Source organism: Gobius niger (assembly GCF_951799975.1).
Source record: "Gobius niger genome assembly, chromosome: 5".
NCBI lineage: Eukaryota > Metazoa > Chordata > Actinopteri > Gobiiformes > Gobiidae > Gobius > Gobius niger.
This window is the reverse complement of record NC_136856.1, coordinates 7,269,223-7,288,905: the sequence shown is the minus strand read 5'-3', so window position 1 is coordinate 7,288,905 and position 19,683 is coordinate 7,269,223. Positions and strand designations below refer to the sequence as shown.

Sequence of the window (19,683 nt, the reverse complement as noted above, 5' to 3'; positions counted from 1 at the left end):
GGTGTGAAAATAGCAACAAAACTGAGACGAAAACAACGATGAAAAAGTGCCAAAAATGTCACAAAAAAATGACAAAAATGTCACAAAAAGTGAAAAAAATGAAAAAAAACTACAAAAAAGTTACAAAAATGAGTTGAATACCCCCCAAAAAATGATGGAAAAAAAATCTGATGACGTGAGGAAAAAGATCCATTTAGATGAGTTTTGCAGATCTTGGCTTTCATGTAAGGCGTTACACTGGCCTACAGGATTTGGGTAAAGCTGAACTGGAGAAAATGTTCTCTGTTCAGGCGGGAGTTAAGAGGTTAAATAGATTAGGCAGCCTGTACGTTGGAATTGTTTTGTATTGTGGGGGGGGAAAAAACAAACCTTCAACTTTCATTAGCTATTTACTAATGGCAGAACAAATAACTGCACACACAATGAAAAAGTTCAAGCAGCACAGACACAACAGCAACAAAAATACAGATTCCGCTATATACATTTTTTCACATGATTTTAAGGCAAATCTATTTATTTTAGAAATGTAAGGACATCAGCTCATTTAAAAAAGGAAAAATATGGGTTTGTTTTTTATTATTTATTTTATTTTTATTTTATTGCAATGAACAAATACAAGCAACACGGTTCTTTGCGTACATTGTCAAAGTCGGTAGCAATTATAAATAAATAAAAAATATTATAAAAAAATAAAAAAAAGTTAGGGGCAGCGTGAAAAGCATCGTAAATATTATTCAAGTTCAAGAATATTTTTTTTTTTTTTTTATTAATTGTAGAGATTTTCAAAAAGTTCAAGCTCATTCTTCCAGCGAGTTAGTTTTAAATGTATTATTATTATTTCTAATTTCTGTACTTTTTTGACACGGCTTCGAGGATTACTTCCGGTCTCTGCTCTGATTGGCTGTCCCGCGCTTACGCAGCACGTCGCCGCTCGGAGGAGGGTTCACATAAGGCTCCTGTTTTGACCTTGCGCCGCTGCTACTTCTCCACAAACTCTGAGCTCAGGAACAACAGCGAGTTCGTCCCGATCAAACATGTCCTCAGCCGCGGTGCCTCAGCTCTCCGGGCTAAGAATATCCAAAGGTAAATGCCGCAAAACCTGGTGAGAAAAGCGAGGAGAACGGCTTTGTTTTGTAACTTGATGCGCGAGAGAGTTGACCCAAAATTACCTTTAGCCTGATGTCAACAAATCCAGAGATAGTTCCTTGACAAAGTCCACTCGCACGTATTGCCCTGGAAATGCATTCGCTATTTATATGCAAGGAAGCTTTTAAGTATGTAACTATTTTAGCTCGCAGGAACGTTACTTCTTCTAGTTAGCATGCGTTTAGCCACATGCTAATTTTGACACTTCTGCGGCCACAGCCTTCAAACTTTAGCCTGCTCGATACACCGTTTTCGATGCCTCATTTCTGCGTTCTCGAAACATCTATTTCAAGCTGCGGTATTTGCGTTTATAACCGTGCTTATGTTACATTGCGCCGGTGCAGTTGTCTTTAGCTAATCGGTGAACGTGAAAATCCACTTTGACAGCCTGAGTCTTGGGACCCAACATCATGTGATGCTCAGTGGACCTCGCTAATCCCCTCCTTGGACCGAAAGAAAGGGGGTCACACACTGCCCGGTGGCCAACGCTGAAGTGTGTTCACCTCGTGAGTCAACAAACATGACGCAGCAAGAAAGTAGTTTGATGATTAAAAAAAAAAAAGATCAATGCGCATTGGGTGAAGTACTGACAACTCTGACAATGTTCAAATCCAGGCTGAAAACAGTTCTTTTTGCCCGTGCATATGACTGAATGTATTTTATCTACACTCTTGCCTTTACTGTAATTCAGTGTTTTTCAACCTATTTTGAGCCAAAGCACATATTCATTGAAAAAATCACGAGGCACACCACCAGCAGAAAATGTAAAAAAAAAAAAGTAACTCTGTAGCCTATACTCAGTCGTTCTCATCAAAGTGTCTCGAATAGGAACACCGTATAGTCTCGCTCGCCACAATGACATTGATCATCACAAATGAGCTCCCTGTGGCCACTTACTGATATGGAAGAGTATTACATGGTTACTCTGCCATGACACTAGAGGGCACAGACATTCGAAAACTGTACATTATTTGCGGATAATAATGAATTTATTTTACTAAAGACAACTAGGTGAAATTGTCACACCGCCTTTGCGATGCCCAATCCCATCAGACCTTGGAAGCTAAGCAGGGAAGGGCCTGGTCAGGACTTGGATGGGAGACCGTTTGGTAACACCAGGAAGCCTATAGCGAATGTAGTGAGTGAGTGAGTGGTTGGTGGTGGTCGGAGGGGCCGATGGCGCAGACTGGTTTCCTCGCTTCGTCAGGCTACCCCAGGGCAGCTGTGGCTACAATAGTAGCTTACCACCACCGAGTATGGAGTGAACAAATAGTGCAATGTAAAGCGTCTTTGAGTGTCCAGAAAAGCGCTATATAAAACCAATTTATTATTATTATTATTATAATTTCCCAAGGCACACCAGACAATATCTCACGGCACACTAGTGGTTGTGGTGGTTGAAAAACACTGCTGTATTTGATTAATTTTATGTTGATGTCCAGAGAAGGAGCGACAAAACAGAGGTTAGGTAACTTTGTGTGAACGAGCAAGAAAAATAGTGCTCAAGACAGAACGAATCTAAACAAGACTTAAAAATGCAAATAACTGAAAGTATTTTATCTGCACTCTTGCCTCTTACTGTAACTGGTTAATTCTATGTTGATGTTTTTATTGATTCTATTTGTTTTCTTATATTTATACAACTGTGAAGCACTTTGAATTGCCTTGTGTATGAATTGTGCTCTACAAATGCACTTGCCTTGCGTTGCCTTGCCTTGCCTTACTGGGTGCAGTGGCAAGCCAATATTGAGGCAGAATGAATTATACACAGCGAGGGTAGACTTAGGATTAAGGTGTGATTTAATGTCCAGTGTCTCTGCTTGAGCTAGGTTTGGTCAGGTCTACAGAGATGTTAACTTGGCCTATTGTGCATGTTTTGTATTGTGGTTTGAAGGGGGAGTTTTGTGCACCCGTCCTCTGGCCCCCAATGTGATTTGGAGAAATGTTATTATGCAAATAAGGGATCAAATATCTGTTAAAGTACTCTAAAAATGTGAGAAAGTATCTTTTATAGTGTATTTTTGAAAAGGTCCTTGCAGAACATTCCACTTGGTCATATATAATGTAAAACAGTGGTTCTCAACTGGTGGGTCGGGACTCAATAGTGGGGTGAAACTACACGGAAACACACTGGAGTCTTTTAAAATGAATGTTATTGGGTTATTTTGATCATAATTTTCAGTCTTTAAAAGCAAATCTACGGCTTGTTCAATAAAAACATGTGGTAAATACAATATTTTATGCAATATATGACAAAGTATAGTTTTATTTGGGTCGCAGCTTGTCATTAAGGTAATGGCGGGTCTTGAAGCCGGACCACTTTTGAACCACTGATGTAAAACATTGGCATTTGCGCAAAATGGTTCTTAAAGAGGGGGTATTATGCTTTTTTCAGTCCCATAGCACCAGTCTATATCACACTACAATGATGAGCAAACCTTCTGTTGGTCTGTAAATGCAGTAAATTAGAATAACTGCCTTGTATAAAATGTCTCTCTCAAAATGGCTGTAGTGAATGTCTTGAAATAGGCCTCTGTCTCTTTAAGAACCTCTGAGCCTTTCCGACACGCCCCCTCCACACGCTGTCTGTGGCATCAGTGTGGGGAGGGGTTCTGCTGAGGGGCAGTGGTTGGTTACTCGGCTGGTGACGAAAGCTCGGAGGCGTCTCCAGGAGGTGGGGGCGTTCCTAGGAGGACTCAGGCAAACCTATCCCTAAAATGGCCGCCATCAGAGTTTTTACAGATGACTCAAAAATATGTGCCAAGGCAACACTTCAGGCATGTTTTTAATGAGGGAGTGACATAATAACATGATGGAAAGCTTGAAAAAGTCCATTTTGCATAACACCCCCTTTAACTTTAGGCGACCATGGTGAGGTTCGGCCCTCTGTGTTTTGGCTATGGTGAGGTTCGGCCCTCCGTGACGCAAACTTGCCTACCCCTGCTGTAGATCATATGGGAGGAAAGTTCTGATACTAGGTGTAGAGTTGACTATGTGGCACTAGACTTGTTTAAGCCCGTCTTCAAACTGGAGTGTTTGCCGCTCTGAGGGAGCATGGGCCTCGCGTTGGATCTCATGTAACGTAAGGATTTTGGTGACAACTTTAGCACAGGTGTCAGGGCTGCTTGATGGGGCTTCCTGCAGTCTGTGAGCTGGTCTTTGGTGAGCTTTGTTGACGGCCGCACACCGCCTTAAGTGGGTGACCTCACAGAAGGAGCAATAGGGTTTGACCGGAGTGGACGACTTTGGTGGAAAGTGTGTGGTCGCGCTTCAGGGTTCTCTCTTTGTTTCTTTTGTGTTAACTGTCCATTAAAACCATGGGAAGGAGTCAGGTTCTCTTATGAGGGTCTCGGCTTCCCCACTCTGGACAGCATGGGGCGAGGTCAGTGACTGGACTCTCTTTCTTCGGTAGGTGAAATTCTATTGATCCGTTCTGTGGCTTAGACTGGAGAAATCGACTTTATACTCGTGCAGTGCAGGAGGGTTTGACATGACTTCATCTGCAAGTCATTCATCTAAACAAGGGGAGGTATATCCGGCTCGAAGGACCGTTAAAATATAGGGGAGGGATTTTCTGATACTAGGTGTAGAGTTCACAGTGAGTCACGCGACATGTTTATCCACGCCTTTAACCTGGGCTGTATCCGAATGTCCACACTATCCCCTATATAGTGACTATATAGTGGTCACATGTTGTAGGGGTGTCTGAATGTCCAGAGAGAAAAAAGTAGTCCACTCGAAATTTCCCACAATGCATCTCGAAAAGTAGTGAGCATCGATGGTCGCTAAACGGGTCAATATAGACCACAATGCATTGCGAGAGTCGGAGAAGAGCCTGACAGTGACAGGTCTTTGAACTAAACAACACGACTGAAGTAAATCAGCTGTTTCAGTCGTGTGTTTGTGTTTCTCATGAATAAACGACCTAAATATAAACGGTTACGGTGACAAGATGCTAACGTTAGCTGCTAGCCTTTAAGATAAGATAAGATGATACTTTATTGATCTCACAGATGGAGAAATTGCATTCGATGAGAGAGCATCCGGCAGCAGCACCCATTCAGTGCGCACCACTCTTTTTCCACTAATTTTTTTCTTTGGTGAAAGATTGTTGTGTCGCGGCCGCCATCTTCACTGTTTTGGTCACAGGAGGAGCACTGGTTGATGGGAAATCCGTAGACGATGACCACGGCGGTGGAGCTCTTGTGCTTGGCCACGATGTTCTTGGCCACACAGGTGTAGTTGGCCGTGTCGGACAGACGCGCCTGTTAAATGACCGACAGCTTCCTCTCGAATAATCCAAGCCATTCATGTAAAATCCATGTGAAATAAAGCGTATCTGACTCGTATTTATCCATAAATATTCCACTGTCTCATGAGTCTGGTTGGTCTTTATCGCAGAAACACTTTATTCCCGGAGTTTATTGAACTTTTAGCAGATGTAGTCACTCAATCTGCTGGCGCTTCGGACACCGGGCTCTGACCGACTTTCGGCGTCTCTGAGCTCACGCTGGGGTGACTTTTTTTTCTTCCTTTTTTGTGATAATAGTTTTAATTTTAATTTAAATGACAAAACAGTCGTTCTGTTTCTGTTTCATAAAATAAACGTTTGTAACAATAAATAAATTCCGATAAAATAGAAAAAACATATCTGCAGCTGCAGCGCGGAGAAAGTAGTGGCTTGTGTCCGAATCGCCAACAGAATCAGTGACTCTATAGTCGACTATATAGTGACTATATAGTGACTATATAGTGACTATATAGTGCGGGCCTATGTAGTGAATGAGGGGTTAGGGATTTTATCGCTCCATTTAGTATATTTCTGTGTGTTATTTCTATTTTGCATTGGATGTGGAAAGCACTTGCAGTACTCTGTCTTTAAATGTGCTATAAACAGCATTTAACTATGACCTTTTGTGCAGATATTATGTTAATCTTCACTCTCAGCGTCTCTCTCCTCAGAGCACTTGCTGGTGGCCGTCCCCGTGGCTCTGGTGGCCGGCGTCGGGGGCTTCCTGGTCAGTCATTACCTGCAAAAACGCTGCAGTAAGAAGGAACTGGTGAACAGATGCATCAGCAAAGACAGTCCCAAAGTGGTGCACAGTTTCGACATGGAGGACATCGGCACCAAGGCCGTGTACTGCCGCTGCTGGAAGTCCAAGAAGGTCTGTGTTACTGAATGTTGTGGACGTGACAAAGACGATGGAGTTTTTTAACTGGACTCCAGAGTAAGGAGTAATACCCTTTGTGCATGGAATGTTTTTTGCTAACTTCGTGTTGGCCAGTGTAGGATAATGGCAACTTCCTGTCCACGTTTTAATGTAAATTAAATTCATAGTTAAAGGGACTATTCAGAGTTTAAACATGTTCCTCCCCCTACATGTTCCAGCCATGTCCTAATGTGTAGAATGAGCTCAGACCTGTTCACCACAACTGCCTCTAAAATCCTGCACTGTCATTTAAAAAGGAGTTAATTCGTGTCCGAAGTAGCTTAACATAGAAGGTGCAGTTACACGTATGACATTTTATACTCACTCCTGCCACCTCAGGTCACACGTGTAACTGCACCTTCTATGTTAAACGGGGGGTATTATGCAAAGTCGACTTTTTCAAGCTTTACATCATGTTATTCTGTCACTCCCTCATTAAAAACATGCCTGAAGTGTTGCCTTGGCACATTCACGTATTTCTGAGTCATCTGTAAAAACTCTGATGGCGGCCATTTTAGGGATAGGTTTGCCTGAGTCCTCCTAGGAACGCCCCCCACCTCCTGGAGACGCCTCCGAGCTTTCGTCACCAGCCGAGTAACCAACCACTGCTCCTCAGCAGAACCCCCTCCCCACTGATGCCACAGACAGCGTGTGGAGGGGGCGTGTCGGAAAGGCTCAGAGGTTCTTAAAGAGACAGAGGCCTATTTCAAGACATTCACTACAGCCATTTTGAGAGAGACATTTTATACAAGGCAGTTATTCTAATTTACTGCATTTACAGACCAACAGAAGGTTTGCTCATCATTGTAGTGTGATATAGACTGGTGCTATGTGATTGAAAAAAGCAGAATACCCCCTCTTTATGCTACTTCGGACCCGAATTAACACCTTTTTGAGAGAGAGTGCAGGATTTTAGAGGCAGTTGTGGTGAATGGGTTTGGGCCTTAGAAAATTGCTGGAACATGTAGGGGGATGAAAATACGTGGTATCAACATTTTTAAACTCTGTATAGTCCCTACAGTGAAGTATTTACACCCTGCACAAAGTTTTAAATATAGCAAGGGATAATTATCTAACAGCTGCCTTGTTTTCTGCCGGCAAGACATGGCTAACTGTCCATTGGAATAAAACAGAGACAGGGAAGTTAGCTTCATGTTGCTATTCGTTCCTATTTTCTTCTGGTGGAGTTGAATTTCTGATTGGATTTACAGTAGTGTTTCAGGCAGCTCCTGGATTAGCACCCTGCACCTCTGGTTCACGAACAGCTCTAAACTGATCCAGCAGCTAAAGCCACTCATGAGCCATGGTGTACTGTCCGCCATTGTCAGCTGGACCCTACAATGTGACTTCCTAGTAGCCTAATACAGTGGTTCTCAACCTTTTGGCGCCGCAACCCCCATGTTAACAGTAAAAGGGATTCGTGACCCCCGGTCGGGTCACACCGTGAGAAATAGAAATAGTAGCCGACATAATTCTTAACCTCTTAACTCCCGCCTGAACCGAGAGGATCTTTTTCCTCACGTCATCACATTTTTTTTTCCATCATTTTTTTGTTGGGGATTCAACTCATTTTGTAACTTTTTGTCGTTTTTTTCATGAATTTTTGTCACTTTTTTGTCACATTTTCGTCATTTTTTTGTCTAATTTTTTGGTCACTTTTTTGTCACATTTTTGTCATTTTTTTGTCACATTTTTGTCATTTTTTGTAACATTTTATGTCAAATTTTTGTCACATTTTTTGTCTTTTTTGTCACATTTTTGTCATTTTTTTGTCACATTTTTGCCACTTTTTCATACATTTTTCGTCACTTTCTTGTCCCATTTCCATCATTGTTTTCGTCTCAGCTTTTTTCCACAAGCTTTTGGACTGGGGGTAAAGCCAAACTGGAGAAAATGTGCTCGGTTCAGGTGGGAGTTAAGGGGTTAAAAAGATTTTTTTTAAATGGCTAAAATGAAATTCATCAAACTACAAACAAATAATGGCACTCTGGTAAAATAGCACACACATGCTACAATAAAATATCAGATTACTATTCAAGTATTCAAGTTCACCAAACGAAGCATGGGGCAGAGCAGATTAAACTTGCGGTGCTGTTTATTCTTGGAGTTTACCTGTGGGTCCGCCCGTGCACTCCCTGGACAAAAGATAAAGCCCCACCTAGATCTGGACTCGCTGCTGTTGCTCAGGTTTAGCTTCAGCAGAAAGAATGAGGTCAGCTGACTTCCTGAATTTACTGAATGACAGGGTGACTCCATCAAAGGACATGTCAGCCTTTGATTGCCTCTATTTCATTCATATCAAACCTGCATTATTTCCTTTTTATCGAACCGTTTGAAGAGTGATTTTTCTCCCTTTTCTTTCTCCAGTTTCCGTTTTGCGACGGGGCCCACGCCAAACACAACGACGAGACGGGGGACAACGTCGGGCCTCTCATCATCATGAAGAAAAAGGACTCCTAGACGGTTCTTTTCAGTCCAATCCCAGAGCCCGAACCCGTTAAACATCTGCTGCTTTTTAGGAATGATTCAAATCGAACCAAAAAGGGGCCTGTATTTTTCATCTCGCTGCGAGGAAATTATCGTAAATGTATATTTTGCTATGACGTTCGTCCGTGATGTGAAATCAATAGTTTGCACAGAGGTGAGGGGAGGACGATCCTTCAGGTGATTCAGGCGGGACACTGTTTAACTTTAAAGAATGTTTAAATGGATCTCAGACTATCACTACTCTTCACGTTACCATCTTTCTAGTTTGACAGTTTGGGTGTTAATTGTATTCGTGTAAACTAAACGCTAAGCTTTGCCGCTGACAATGTCCTATCAAGTATTTAATAATAATTGTATGAAAAGTATTGCTTTGCTTCGTTTCTTTTTTGCCTCTTTTTTTTTTTCTTCTTCTTCTGGGCTCACTGCAGAAAAATCGCAAAGGTTTGATGCCACTGCCAGATCATTTATTATTCATCCCTATTTAACTGGTCTGGCCGCGCTGTTTCAACATAAATCTAACTAATTGGTTTTGATGATGAAGAGCAAGAGTTGAAGGCCCCCCTGGCAATAGATTTCCCATTGGTGTGTATTATGCATTTTCTTATTAGGGAAGTTCTATCTGGTTCTCAAACATGTGCAGACCTTAAAGAGGGGGTATTCTGCTTTTTTCAATCACATCGCCCAAGTCTATATCACACTACAATGATGAGCAAACCTTCTGTTGGTCTGTAAATGCAGGAAATTAGAACAACTGCCTTGTATAAAATGTCTCTCTCAAAATGGCTGTAGTGAATGTCTTGAAATAGGCCTCTGTCTCTTTAACCCCTTAACTCCCACCTGCACCGACCACATTTTCTCCAGTTTGGCTTTACCCCAGTCCAAAAGCGTCTGGAATAAAGCTGTGAAAATAGCAACAAAACTGAGACGAAAACAATGATGGAAATGTGACAAAAAAGTGAGAAAACATTGACAAAAAAGTGACGAAAAATTGATGAAAATGTGGCAAAAAATGTCGCAAGAATTGACAAAAAATGACAAAAATGTGACAAAAATTTGACCAACAAAAAAATGATGGAAAAAATCTGAAGTGAGGAAAAAGATCCTCTCGGTTCAGGCGGGAGTTAAGAGGTTAAGATCCTCTGAGCCTTTCAGACACGCCCCCTCCACACGCTGTCTGTGGCATCAGTGGGGAGGGGGTTCTGCTGAGGAGCAGTGGTTGGTTACTCGGCTGGTGACGAAAGCTCGGAGGCGTCTCCAGGAGGTGGGGGCGTTCCTAGGAGGACTCAGGCAAACCTATCCCTAAAATGGCCGCCATCAGAGTGTTTACAGATTACTCACAAATACGTGAATGTGCCAAGGCAACACTTCAGGCATGTTTTTAATGAGGGAGTGACATAATAACATGATGGAAAGCTTGAAAAAGTCCATTTTGCATAATACCCCCCCTTCATATTGCGACGTAACAGTATTTTGTTATGGCCTGGAGAAAGCTCAGAGCCATGACTGACCACAACTATAATAATACAGAAATCAAAGGGTTGTACATGAATCAGTCCACGATGATGAACAAGGAAGAGCTTTCGGTCCAGAATAAAAAGCCCAAACCACAACTTGAATAATAAAAAAGAAAATATGAGATGCAAGTTTTGCTTTGATTTGTTTTTGTATAGAATAAATTGCGTTGAAGGGTGATTACTGTGTGAGTACTGCGATTCATATATAGGGCTTGGTCACATTTTTTCCGATGCCGGTACTTAAACAATACTTGGTTTTCGATACCAATACCTGAACAATACTTTTTGCGACACCTAGACTGAAATATTTGTCATATCAGATTAATAATGTTCATTTATTCCCTTTCTTTTGCATTTGTATCATTTATTTGAGGTGAAACTAAAAAAACTTCAACTCCACAAGGGTTGAAAAAACACTTTTTCGACTTTTTTGTTATTTTTTGCCTCCCAGTCATCTTTTTTTCTTTTTTTTCCACATTTTTCCCCAAATTTCCCCATATTTTTCCCCCCAATGTTTTTTTCCCCAAAATTATAAATATTATTTCAAATTTTTTCCCCCATTTTTGGCCCAAATTTCCCCCAGTTTTCCCTAATAATTTTTTTTTAAAAATCCTTTTTTTTCCCCAAAAAAATGTGTTTCACTTCTTTTTTGCTTTTACATTTTGATTACCAACAGCATAAACACTTCAATATTAATATTTGATATTTCTTTTCGGTACCTTTTTTTTTTCTCGATGCCAGACTGGTATAATTTAACGATACCCAGCCCTAATCATGAAGCAGTTATTTCTAATTATGAAAACAATCTAACTTTTGAAAATACGACAAAATAGAATCGTTACTCTTTTATGAACTATTAGTCTTATCTGGAAAAAAAGAAATCCGGATTTTAAGGTTATGATTGACCGCACATATTGTATTAGTGGGAAAAATGAATGCATTTACTTGGAAACGGAGGGTTTTAATGTGGATTGTATCAGTTTAAGTTTAAGCTCTTAACTCCCACCTGAACGGATCCCATTTTCTCCAGTTTGGCTTTACCCTAATCAAAAAGCTTCTTGGGGAAAAAAGCACCAAAACAGCCACAAAAAATTAGAAAACAAGGATGTAAACGCCACAAAAAAGTGACAAAAATTCAACAAAAATTCAACAAAAAAATCACAAAAATTCAACAAAAATGTGACAAAAATGCAACAAAAATGCAACAAAAATACAACAGAAAAATTACTAAAATTCTACAGAAAAATTACAAAAATTCAACAAAAATGTGACAAAAATACAACAAAAAAATTACAAAAATTCAACAAAAATGTGACAAAAAATCAACAAAAATGTGACAAAAAAATCAACAAAAATGTGACAAAAATACAACAGAAAAATTACAAAAATACAACAGAAAAATTACTAAAATTCTACAGAAAAATTACAAAAATTCAACAAAAATGTGACAAAAATACAACAAAAAAATTACAAAAATTCAACAAAAATGTGACAAAAAATCAACAAAAATGTGACAAAAAAATCAACAAAAATGTGACAAAAATACAACAGAAAAATTACAAAAATTCAACAGAAAAATTACAAAAATTCAACAAAAATGTGACAAAAATGCGACAAACTCAACAAAAAAATTCAACAAAAATGTGACAAAAATACAACAAAAAAATTACAAAAATTCAACAAAAATGTGACAAAAATTCAACAAAAATGTGACAAAAACTCAACAGAAAAATTCAATAAAATGTGACAAAAACGCAACAAAAACTCAACAGAAAAATCACAAAAATTCAACAAAAATGCGACAAAAAAAAACATAAAAAAGGTGACACAACACAGCAACAACGCGAGGAAACATATCAGTTTTGTGTGTCTTAGCTTTCCAATGAGGTGTTACACAGACCTATATAATGGCCAAAGAGGACAGAATGCATTTGGTTCCGGCGGGTGGTAAGAGGTTAAGATTCAGCCAAGGTGTGGTCTTGAAAAAGCCTCTTCACAGACTGGGTTTAGATCTGTTGCTCCTCAGAAAACTAAATCGTTCTCAAGTGAGACCAGTAAAAACAAAACCAACAATAACCGTAATTGTAAATGAGTTCTTTGTACCTCCGAGCCGAGAAACCCACAATCCAGAACCACTGACTTCTCGATCACTTTATTTTCCAGCTCTTGCCTGATCAGTTTTCTCTCTAAACAATACTTCCCATAATGAGTGAACGCTGAACTCTAGGATGTTATAATTTGCACTATACGCTGCTTTGGACCTGTGTGTTTGTCTTAAATGGGAAAAAATTGTGTCAGATATTAAAATGTCAAACAATCACTGGCCTTAATGTTTCCTCTGTGCTGTTCTGGTCTTTGATTCATGATTATACTGCACATGTCAGTACTATGTCCATGTGTGTGCTGTATAAAGGCATTGTCCGTGTAGGAACATTAGTCATTTTACCCAGACCTCTCCCTCGGTGCCTTCGCCGGCCTGTGGGCGAGCGCTGTGCGGCACCTGGAGCCCCAGCTGCAGGTCCAGAGCGAAAGGATCGGTCAGCAGAATCCGCTTTTTGGTTTTCCGTGCAGTGTTAATTTCGTGGACTAAAATATTTAGTCTTAATTTTAGTCAAAGTGATATTTTTGACGACTAAAATTGGACTAAAACTAAATTAAAAGTTTCTCATGAGACTAAAACTGTGACTAAAATGTCCAGATATTTTAGTCGACTAAAATCAGACTAAATAAAAATGAAAAGGAGAGACTAAAATCATCCAAACTTCTATTGAGCGTCTGAAAGAGCCTCAGATCATGTAAATTCTCTGCCAAAGGATCAGCTCTGAGCTTTGTTTATGTGGAGCAGATCCATGAAGCAGAGGAACAACATTAAATATGATTAGAATGAATATTATAAATGCAAAGTCGACTAAATTAGTCTTAAATTTAGTCGACTAAAACTAGACTAAAATTGAAAAGGTTTTTTTGACTAAATCTCGACTAAAATTAAATTAAATTCCTTGTCTGGAAAGACGAACACGCCAACTCCATGTGTTGGATTTTCAATAATGGTTTTCCGGGTTGTTTTCTACAGGTCATTTTGTGTCTAACTTGATGAAACACTGTGGAATAATCTGTAAAGTTAAGAGTTTGGTGTCGCTTCATTTCATCAGGCCTGCGTGGGGTGTGTGTGTGTGTGTGTGTGTGTGTGGGGGGGGGGGTGGGGTCTGTTCTTGAATACACATATCTGTGTCATATTCATGGAGGTTATTCATGTTCCCATGTTGTAAAGTACTAATACTCTTCAGTCCTCCAGTCTCTAAGGGTCACGTGTAATAATAGTTTGTCAGACTTAAGTCCTACATCTGTCTCCTCTCACTGCGCAGCCGCTTCCAGTCCACCTGAGTGTGGCTGGGGCCCTGGGGTTAGGAGGGGGTTTTGGAGGGGGGGTGGGGGTTGGGTCCACGCTGCAGTGTCCACGGGTCTGTGGCCTTCACGCGGGGCAGTGTCCACAGCTGACCGCTAGAAGACGCTGTGTGTACGCGGATACCCCTGACCAGACAGCGCGCGCGCGTGTGTGTGTGTGTGGGGTGGAGGGGGGGGGGGGGGGTTGGTGTGAGAGCGCACGCGGTGGGCCCCTGCTCCCGTTGTGACACGCACACACGCACGCGCCCTCACGCACGGCCGCGTTGGCTCCGTGCCAGATGCATCGGAGGACTCTCACAAGAGACGGAGTGGACTCGGGCCGCGCGCGAGGAGCCGCGCCAAACTGACAGGCGCGTGTTTACAGCGGCGGCGGCGGCAGCCATGAATAATGCATTTACAGCACGTGCATGAGAGCAAAACAACCCGGAAATGAGGTGCAGAAGCCAATGGGAGTAGTCATAAAAGCATGAATGAATGGACTCACTACTGTTATTAAAGCAACACATCTGTAGGTGGGGGTGTGGGACGTTTTTATCATAGGCTCATGTTATACCTCGGTGGTTATGGTCGGTTATTATTGCAAATCGACCGAAACGGATGATTTAAAGTCACACTTGAACATTCAACAGATAAAGAGAGGAAATATTAATACATACAGTCTGAAATGGAAAAGGCTTATTGTGCCGATCCCACTTGTCTTCTGCAGTTATACATGTTTTTGTTTTCACTTCATCCCCCCAAAAAAGTAAAAGAAATAAAAAAAGCTGCATCCTTATCATCCATTCTCAACATATATATAGCCTAATGGATTAGTTTTACAGTCTTTCCACACATTTTAATGAATAGGCTACATTTATATTCTAAGACAATGAAAGATTTAGGATGTATTTTAACGCAGTGTGACCCAAAGTAGCCTCTTTGTTTGTACAGTAGCAGCGGTCAATGAAAAGTAAAGAGTGACCTGTGGCCGACATTAACCCTAAAATGGTTGCATGTGTGAAACCACGGGGAAAAGTGCTTTGGGGGGTTATCGGCTTCTGTGGGTTTAATGTTAACGTCAGATATCATGTGACTGGTGTTTGATGCTGGGGGTTTGCTGTGTCATGGCTGATGTAACTCCAGGTTCCCCATGAGATGCTTTGTGTTGAAGCTAATCGTGGCCTCAGCGACGGCTCTGACACGTCACGCCAGGGCAGTAAAAATAACTTTACCTTTTCATGCAGTCACCACCGCTATATGGGTCAAACCCCGAGTCCCTAAATGAACACACGGAAGCCCCGTCACGGATAACTCTTAGCGTGTTCAGATAAGCAGGGCGCCTCCGTGTGTGGGTTGCTTTATGGTGCGGCTCATTACAGGACTCTTTATGGGAAATGGGCTCAACTTATAGAACGCTTTTCCACCACTCACCCATCCACACTCTCACTCACACATCAGGGTACGCAGACACTGGAGGAGGTGGAGTGTCTTGCCCATGGACGCAACGACAGTGGGCACTATTAAGGGGAGACACTGCAGGCAAAACTACATTTTTTCAGTTTTCAGGTTTTGGGCCAAATTGGTCTCTGAACATATAAGTTTTCACCCGGAAAGAGAAAATATGCCTAATCTTCACAATAACATGTTTAAATATTGCGCTGATTTAATGTTCCCCCATAGACTTATATGGGAGAACACAATTTCAAGGGCCTTTTTCCCAAAACACATTTTTCTGTCATTGTGGCGACACTATGTCCACGTCAGTCGGACCTAAAGACTTCACATGTTCCTGCCTTGGACTGAACAATATTGAGGGATTTTTTTATTATCTAATAAAAGCCCCGTTAATTGAGTTTTGAATGTCAAAAAATAAGGCGAAAATTACATTTTTCCACTAAAAAACAGCTTATTTTAAAACTAAACAAGAAATCCAAAATCCCTCTGAGAAAGTCTTGGCGACTCATTCATCAATAAAATGAAACCATACATTTAAATGTAGCTCTGTAGGCGACAGTGGCGCAGGTGGTAGAGCAGGTCGTCTCATGATCGCAAGGTCAGGGGTTCGATTCCCACCTCCTGAAAGTGCACATGTGTCCTTGGGCAAGACACTTCGCCCACATTGCCCCCAGTGTCCCCAGTGTCTGCATACACTGGTGTATGAATGAGAGTATGAATGGGTGAGTGGATCCTTGCTGTAAAGCGCTTTGAGTGCCTAATGTAGGTGGAAAAGCGCTATATAAGTGCTATATAAGAAATTTGGGGCATTTTTAGGCATAAAACACCTTGTTCTTATATGAAAAGATAAAATGACAGAAAACTTGCCATGTATTTTTTTTCTCACATTTATCCCAGTGATCTACAGCAACAGTTTCAAATTGATATCTGTAAATATACATTTTTTTCCCTATTCACCTGCAGTGTCTCGCCTTAAAGAGGTCCCATAGCATATCACACTACAATGATGACAAACCTTCTGTTGGTCTGTAAATGCAGTAAATTAGAATAACTGCCTTGTATAAAATGTCTCTCTCAAAATGGCTGTAGTGAATGTCTTGAAATAGGCCTCTGTCTCTTTAAGAACCTCTGAGCCTTTAGACACGCCCCCTCCACACGCTGTCTGTGGCATCAGTGGGGAGGGGGTTCTGGTTACTCGGCTGGTGACGAAAGCTCGGAGGCGTCTCCAGGAGGTGGGGGCGTTCCTAGGAGGACTCAGGCAAACCTATCCCTAAAATGGCCGCCATCAGAGTTTTTACAGATTACTCAAAAATATGTGAATGTGCCAAGGCAACACTTCAGGCATGTTTTTAATGAGGGAATGACCTAATAACATGATGGAAAGCTTGAAAAAGTCCATTTTGCATAATACCCCCCCTTTAATAGTTGGGATTCGAACCCCTGACCTTCTTTAAGACTGATTGTATTAGTATTTTACACTGAAGCATCATGTAAACAACTACATCTATATTATAACGCGTGTATTGATTGTCACTAACGGACCATTTAGGTTTTTATCTTTGTTTTGCAGCTATAGATGATTCTTAAAGGCGTAATAGGTTCATAGTAACAGGCTGTTCATGAATAACATTGGAAATGACGCCTGGGCCATGAGCTGATGTGATGCTGTTTTGTTTATCATTAGGATATTTGCCAAACAAATCTGCTCGGACGCGCCGGGGCCAATGGTGTTGTGTGTGGAGTGGCCTTTAAACGCTTTGGTCTGAGCTGAGGGTCATCCGGGTGAAGGCGCAGGGGACACTTCCCATGTTGATGCTTCATATATGTGGTCCGCGCGCGCTGTGACGCACCGCTCCACGCACACATGTCCTGTGTGTTGTTTTCTGCTCGCTCCTCGGTCCTGGGGCCAGATTCAGTCCAGTCCTGGGTCGCTGTGACCGCGGCTGCAGCAGAGTCCACTTCACGTTTTGAGCGACGCCCCCAAATTCCGTGCCGAGTGTTTCAGACCCTCCGGGACGGAGAGGTGGAGGAGGAACGTCCGCCTCGCTACAACCGCGGCCATTACTTTATGACTTTATCGTGGTTTTGACAGGAGAGCGCGGCTGGACCCGTTAAGGTAAGCCTCGTGTTTCACTCTCACTTCCTGTTGATTTGAGGCTGTTTTTGTTTGTCGCCTATTCGTGCGCGCGCCGTGTCGCAGCGACCACTCGGACTGTGGTCAGCGCCGTGGCGTCGCTCGAGCACCGTCGTCTTAGGTAACCCTCAAAAACACGGGAATGACCGACAGGGACGAGTGACCAGGCGTGGTAAGCTCCACACACGCGCTTTTTGACGTTATATGCGTCCTCTTTAGCCCACTAGGACCATTTTAATGAACGCGGACACGGAATTTACTGTGGTCTTTTTTTACCCACCGCACCGCATCGTTGCGCACCTCGCTCCTTGTCGTCGATACCAGACAAAAGACAGCCTGTTTTTCGCCGCTCCGGTGTTCGGTGTGGCTGTGATCAGCTTTAGCTTCGGCTGGCAAACATAACAGCAGTCGTCAAAATGTATTTGAAAATCGCGCTCCACATTTGACCTGCGCATATGCGCATATCTTTGCATATTGTTGTCGCTCTGTTATTGATTGCATTGATATACCGTGAAATTCTTAAAGGGATACTGCCTCCTGTATGCGGAAATCATTGCCAGGGCGCACAGTGGGGCTGTAGTATTGGTCTGTTCATCTGTATCGGTTTATTTTGAACACAAGTGGCGTTTATGTGGAGCATGTATGTTTAAACAGTGTTTACCCTCCTGCAGTGGCCAGTGTGACTGCGCTGCATTTCTCTGTGGACTGTCCTCCAGCAGTGCTCTATTCTTAACCTGTCTCTTCATCCTCTGTTCACTCAGCGCTCCAGGACTGAGCTGCAGAGAATGGGAATAGGGACCCGGGCCAAGGCGTTTGGCTGAAGCAGCAGCAGCACACTGGCTCCCTGTCCCTCGCCCTGTCCCGCAGTCTCTCCAGGACAAACCCTAAAGACACAATGTCCACAGCCATCGACATGGCGGGTCCCTCGTCACCAGACCAGGCCCACAGCAGCAGCACCAAAATCCCCCACGAGCCCCTGCGGCCCAGCCTGAGACGCTCCAGCCACCCCTACAGCCTGCCCCACTACATGAGCAGCCCCGCGGAGGTGAAGGCGCAGCCGTCAGACGCGCCGCAGCCCAAAGCGGTGCAGCCGTCCCAGAAGCCGCGCAGGGCTCCGGTCACCACAGCCTGGCCCGACATGTGGGAGTCGCCCAGCGGGCTTCACCTGGCCCACGCCGCTGAGCTGCTGATGAGGGCGGGTCTGCTCGCGCTCACGCCCGCCGCCACGGACCAGGCGACAGGAGCGCAGCCGGGAGTCGCCAAACGGGACAGTGCAGAGGCCAAGAGGGGGGATGCCTCCAGCCCGGAGGAGGAAGAGGAGGACTCTCCCAGCTGTGGAGCGGACTACCAGCCCTACCTGGGCGCTTGGTTCCCCTTCAGCCCGGCTCTGTTCCCTCTGTCGGGGTTCCAAGTGGGAGGGGGTCACTGGAGGGGTGCGGCCCTGGGAGCGGACACCTCGGACGGGCTGGGGGTGGAGGGCTACTCCCCGAGCTCCGTGGGGGGCGCGGGGGGCAGCCGCAGGAAGAGGAAGAGGTGCGGTGAGTGCGTCCCGTGCCGACGCCAGACGAACTGCGAACAGTGCAGCAGCTGCCGCAACCGCAAGAGAGGACACCAGATCTGTAAATACAGGAAGTGCGAGGAGCTGAAGAGGAAGCCAGGGGGGCCTGGGATGGAGGGAAGGGCATCTGGCTTTGAGGGGCTGAGGGGCTCTGACTTCTCTCTGTCACAAGAGAGGAGCCCGGCAGCGCTGGACGAATAGTGAAGTGGGACGCCATGTTGACTACAGCTCCTAACGGGAATGTTCACATTGTCACATCTAGGCATGGGACGGTCTCTGTTTATGAACATTACATCTGTGTGAAAGACATGAGCTGAAAGTACCAAAAACAAATGCACTGGAGTAACTTATGCTAATGAACACAGAGGCTAAACAAGTCTTAATGACAAGATAAACCTGGCATAAAAACGGCCCAAATTCAGAATAAACCAGCGTCAGACTTCAGGTCAAAATACTGTTTATTTACCTGTAGTGAGTGCACAGTCCGTCTCTGGCACACAGAGGGGGATGCTGCCAGTTTGACTTGTTATAATCCTCATATCTGTGAGCCATTGGACGGTATACAGCACAAGAACAGTTAGTCAACCTTGGATTTAGCGGGACAGTGGCCGTAGGGGTTTGTGTTTCCCATTTAAAGTTCTTCTTAAGTGCATAGATGAAGATGGTGCTGTGTCGATGCCTTTCTGACTTCACTGACTGATCGATAAGCTCAAACGGGCGGCAAAATTTTGTATCTTATTTAACTTTTTTTTCTGGCAAATCGTGATTAGATTTTCAATTGTAGCGTAGGGACGG

At 43.1% G+C, this 19,683-nt stretch overlaps 2 protein-coding genes across 3 annotated transcripts; both read left to right on the top strand.

Annotated features, from left to right (window-relative positions):
* The first annotated feature begins 916 nt into the window (after positions 1-916).
* LOC306962926 (CDGSH iron-sulfur domain-containing protein 1) lies at positions 917-9,103 on the top strand. Its single transcript, XM_079556304.1, has 3 exons — positions 917-1,083; positions 6,109-6,311; positions 8,724-9,103. The coding sequence occupies exons 1-3, from the start codon at positions 1,035-1,037 to the stop codon at positions 8,814-8,816; spliced, it is 345 nt and encodes a 114-aa protein (XP_079412430.1). The 5' UTR covers positions 917-1,034; the 3' UTR covers positions 8,817-9,103.
* Positions 9,104-17,037: 7,934 nt separating this feature from the next.
* On the top strand, positions 17,038-19,178 carry cxxc5b (CXXC finger protein 5b). 2 transcript variants are annotated; one of them, XM_079556833.1, is made up of 2 exons: positions 17,038-17,312; positions 18,092-19,178. In XM_079556833.1, exon 2 carries the CDS (start codon positions 18,226-18,228, stop codon positions 19,087-19,089), a length of 864 nt encoding a protein of 287 aa, XP_079412959.1. In that variant the 5' UTR covers positions 17,038-17,312; positions 18,092-18,225; the 3' UTR covers positions 19,090-19,178. The 2 variants fall into 2 exon arrangements, with proteins under 2 accessions (XP_079412959.1, XP_079412960.1); XM_079556834.1 differs by lacking the exon at positions 17,038-17,312 and adding an exon at positions 17,364-17,502.
* The last annotated feature ends 505 nt before the right edge of the window (positions 19,179-19,683 follow it).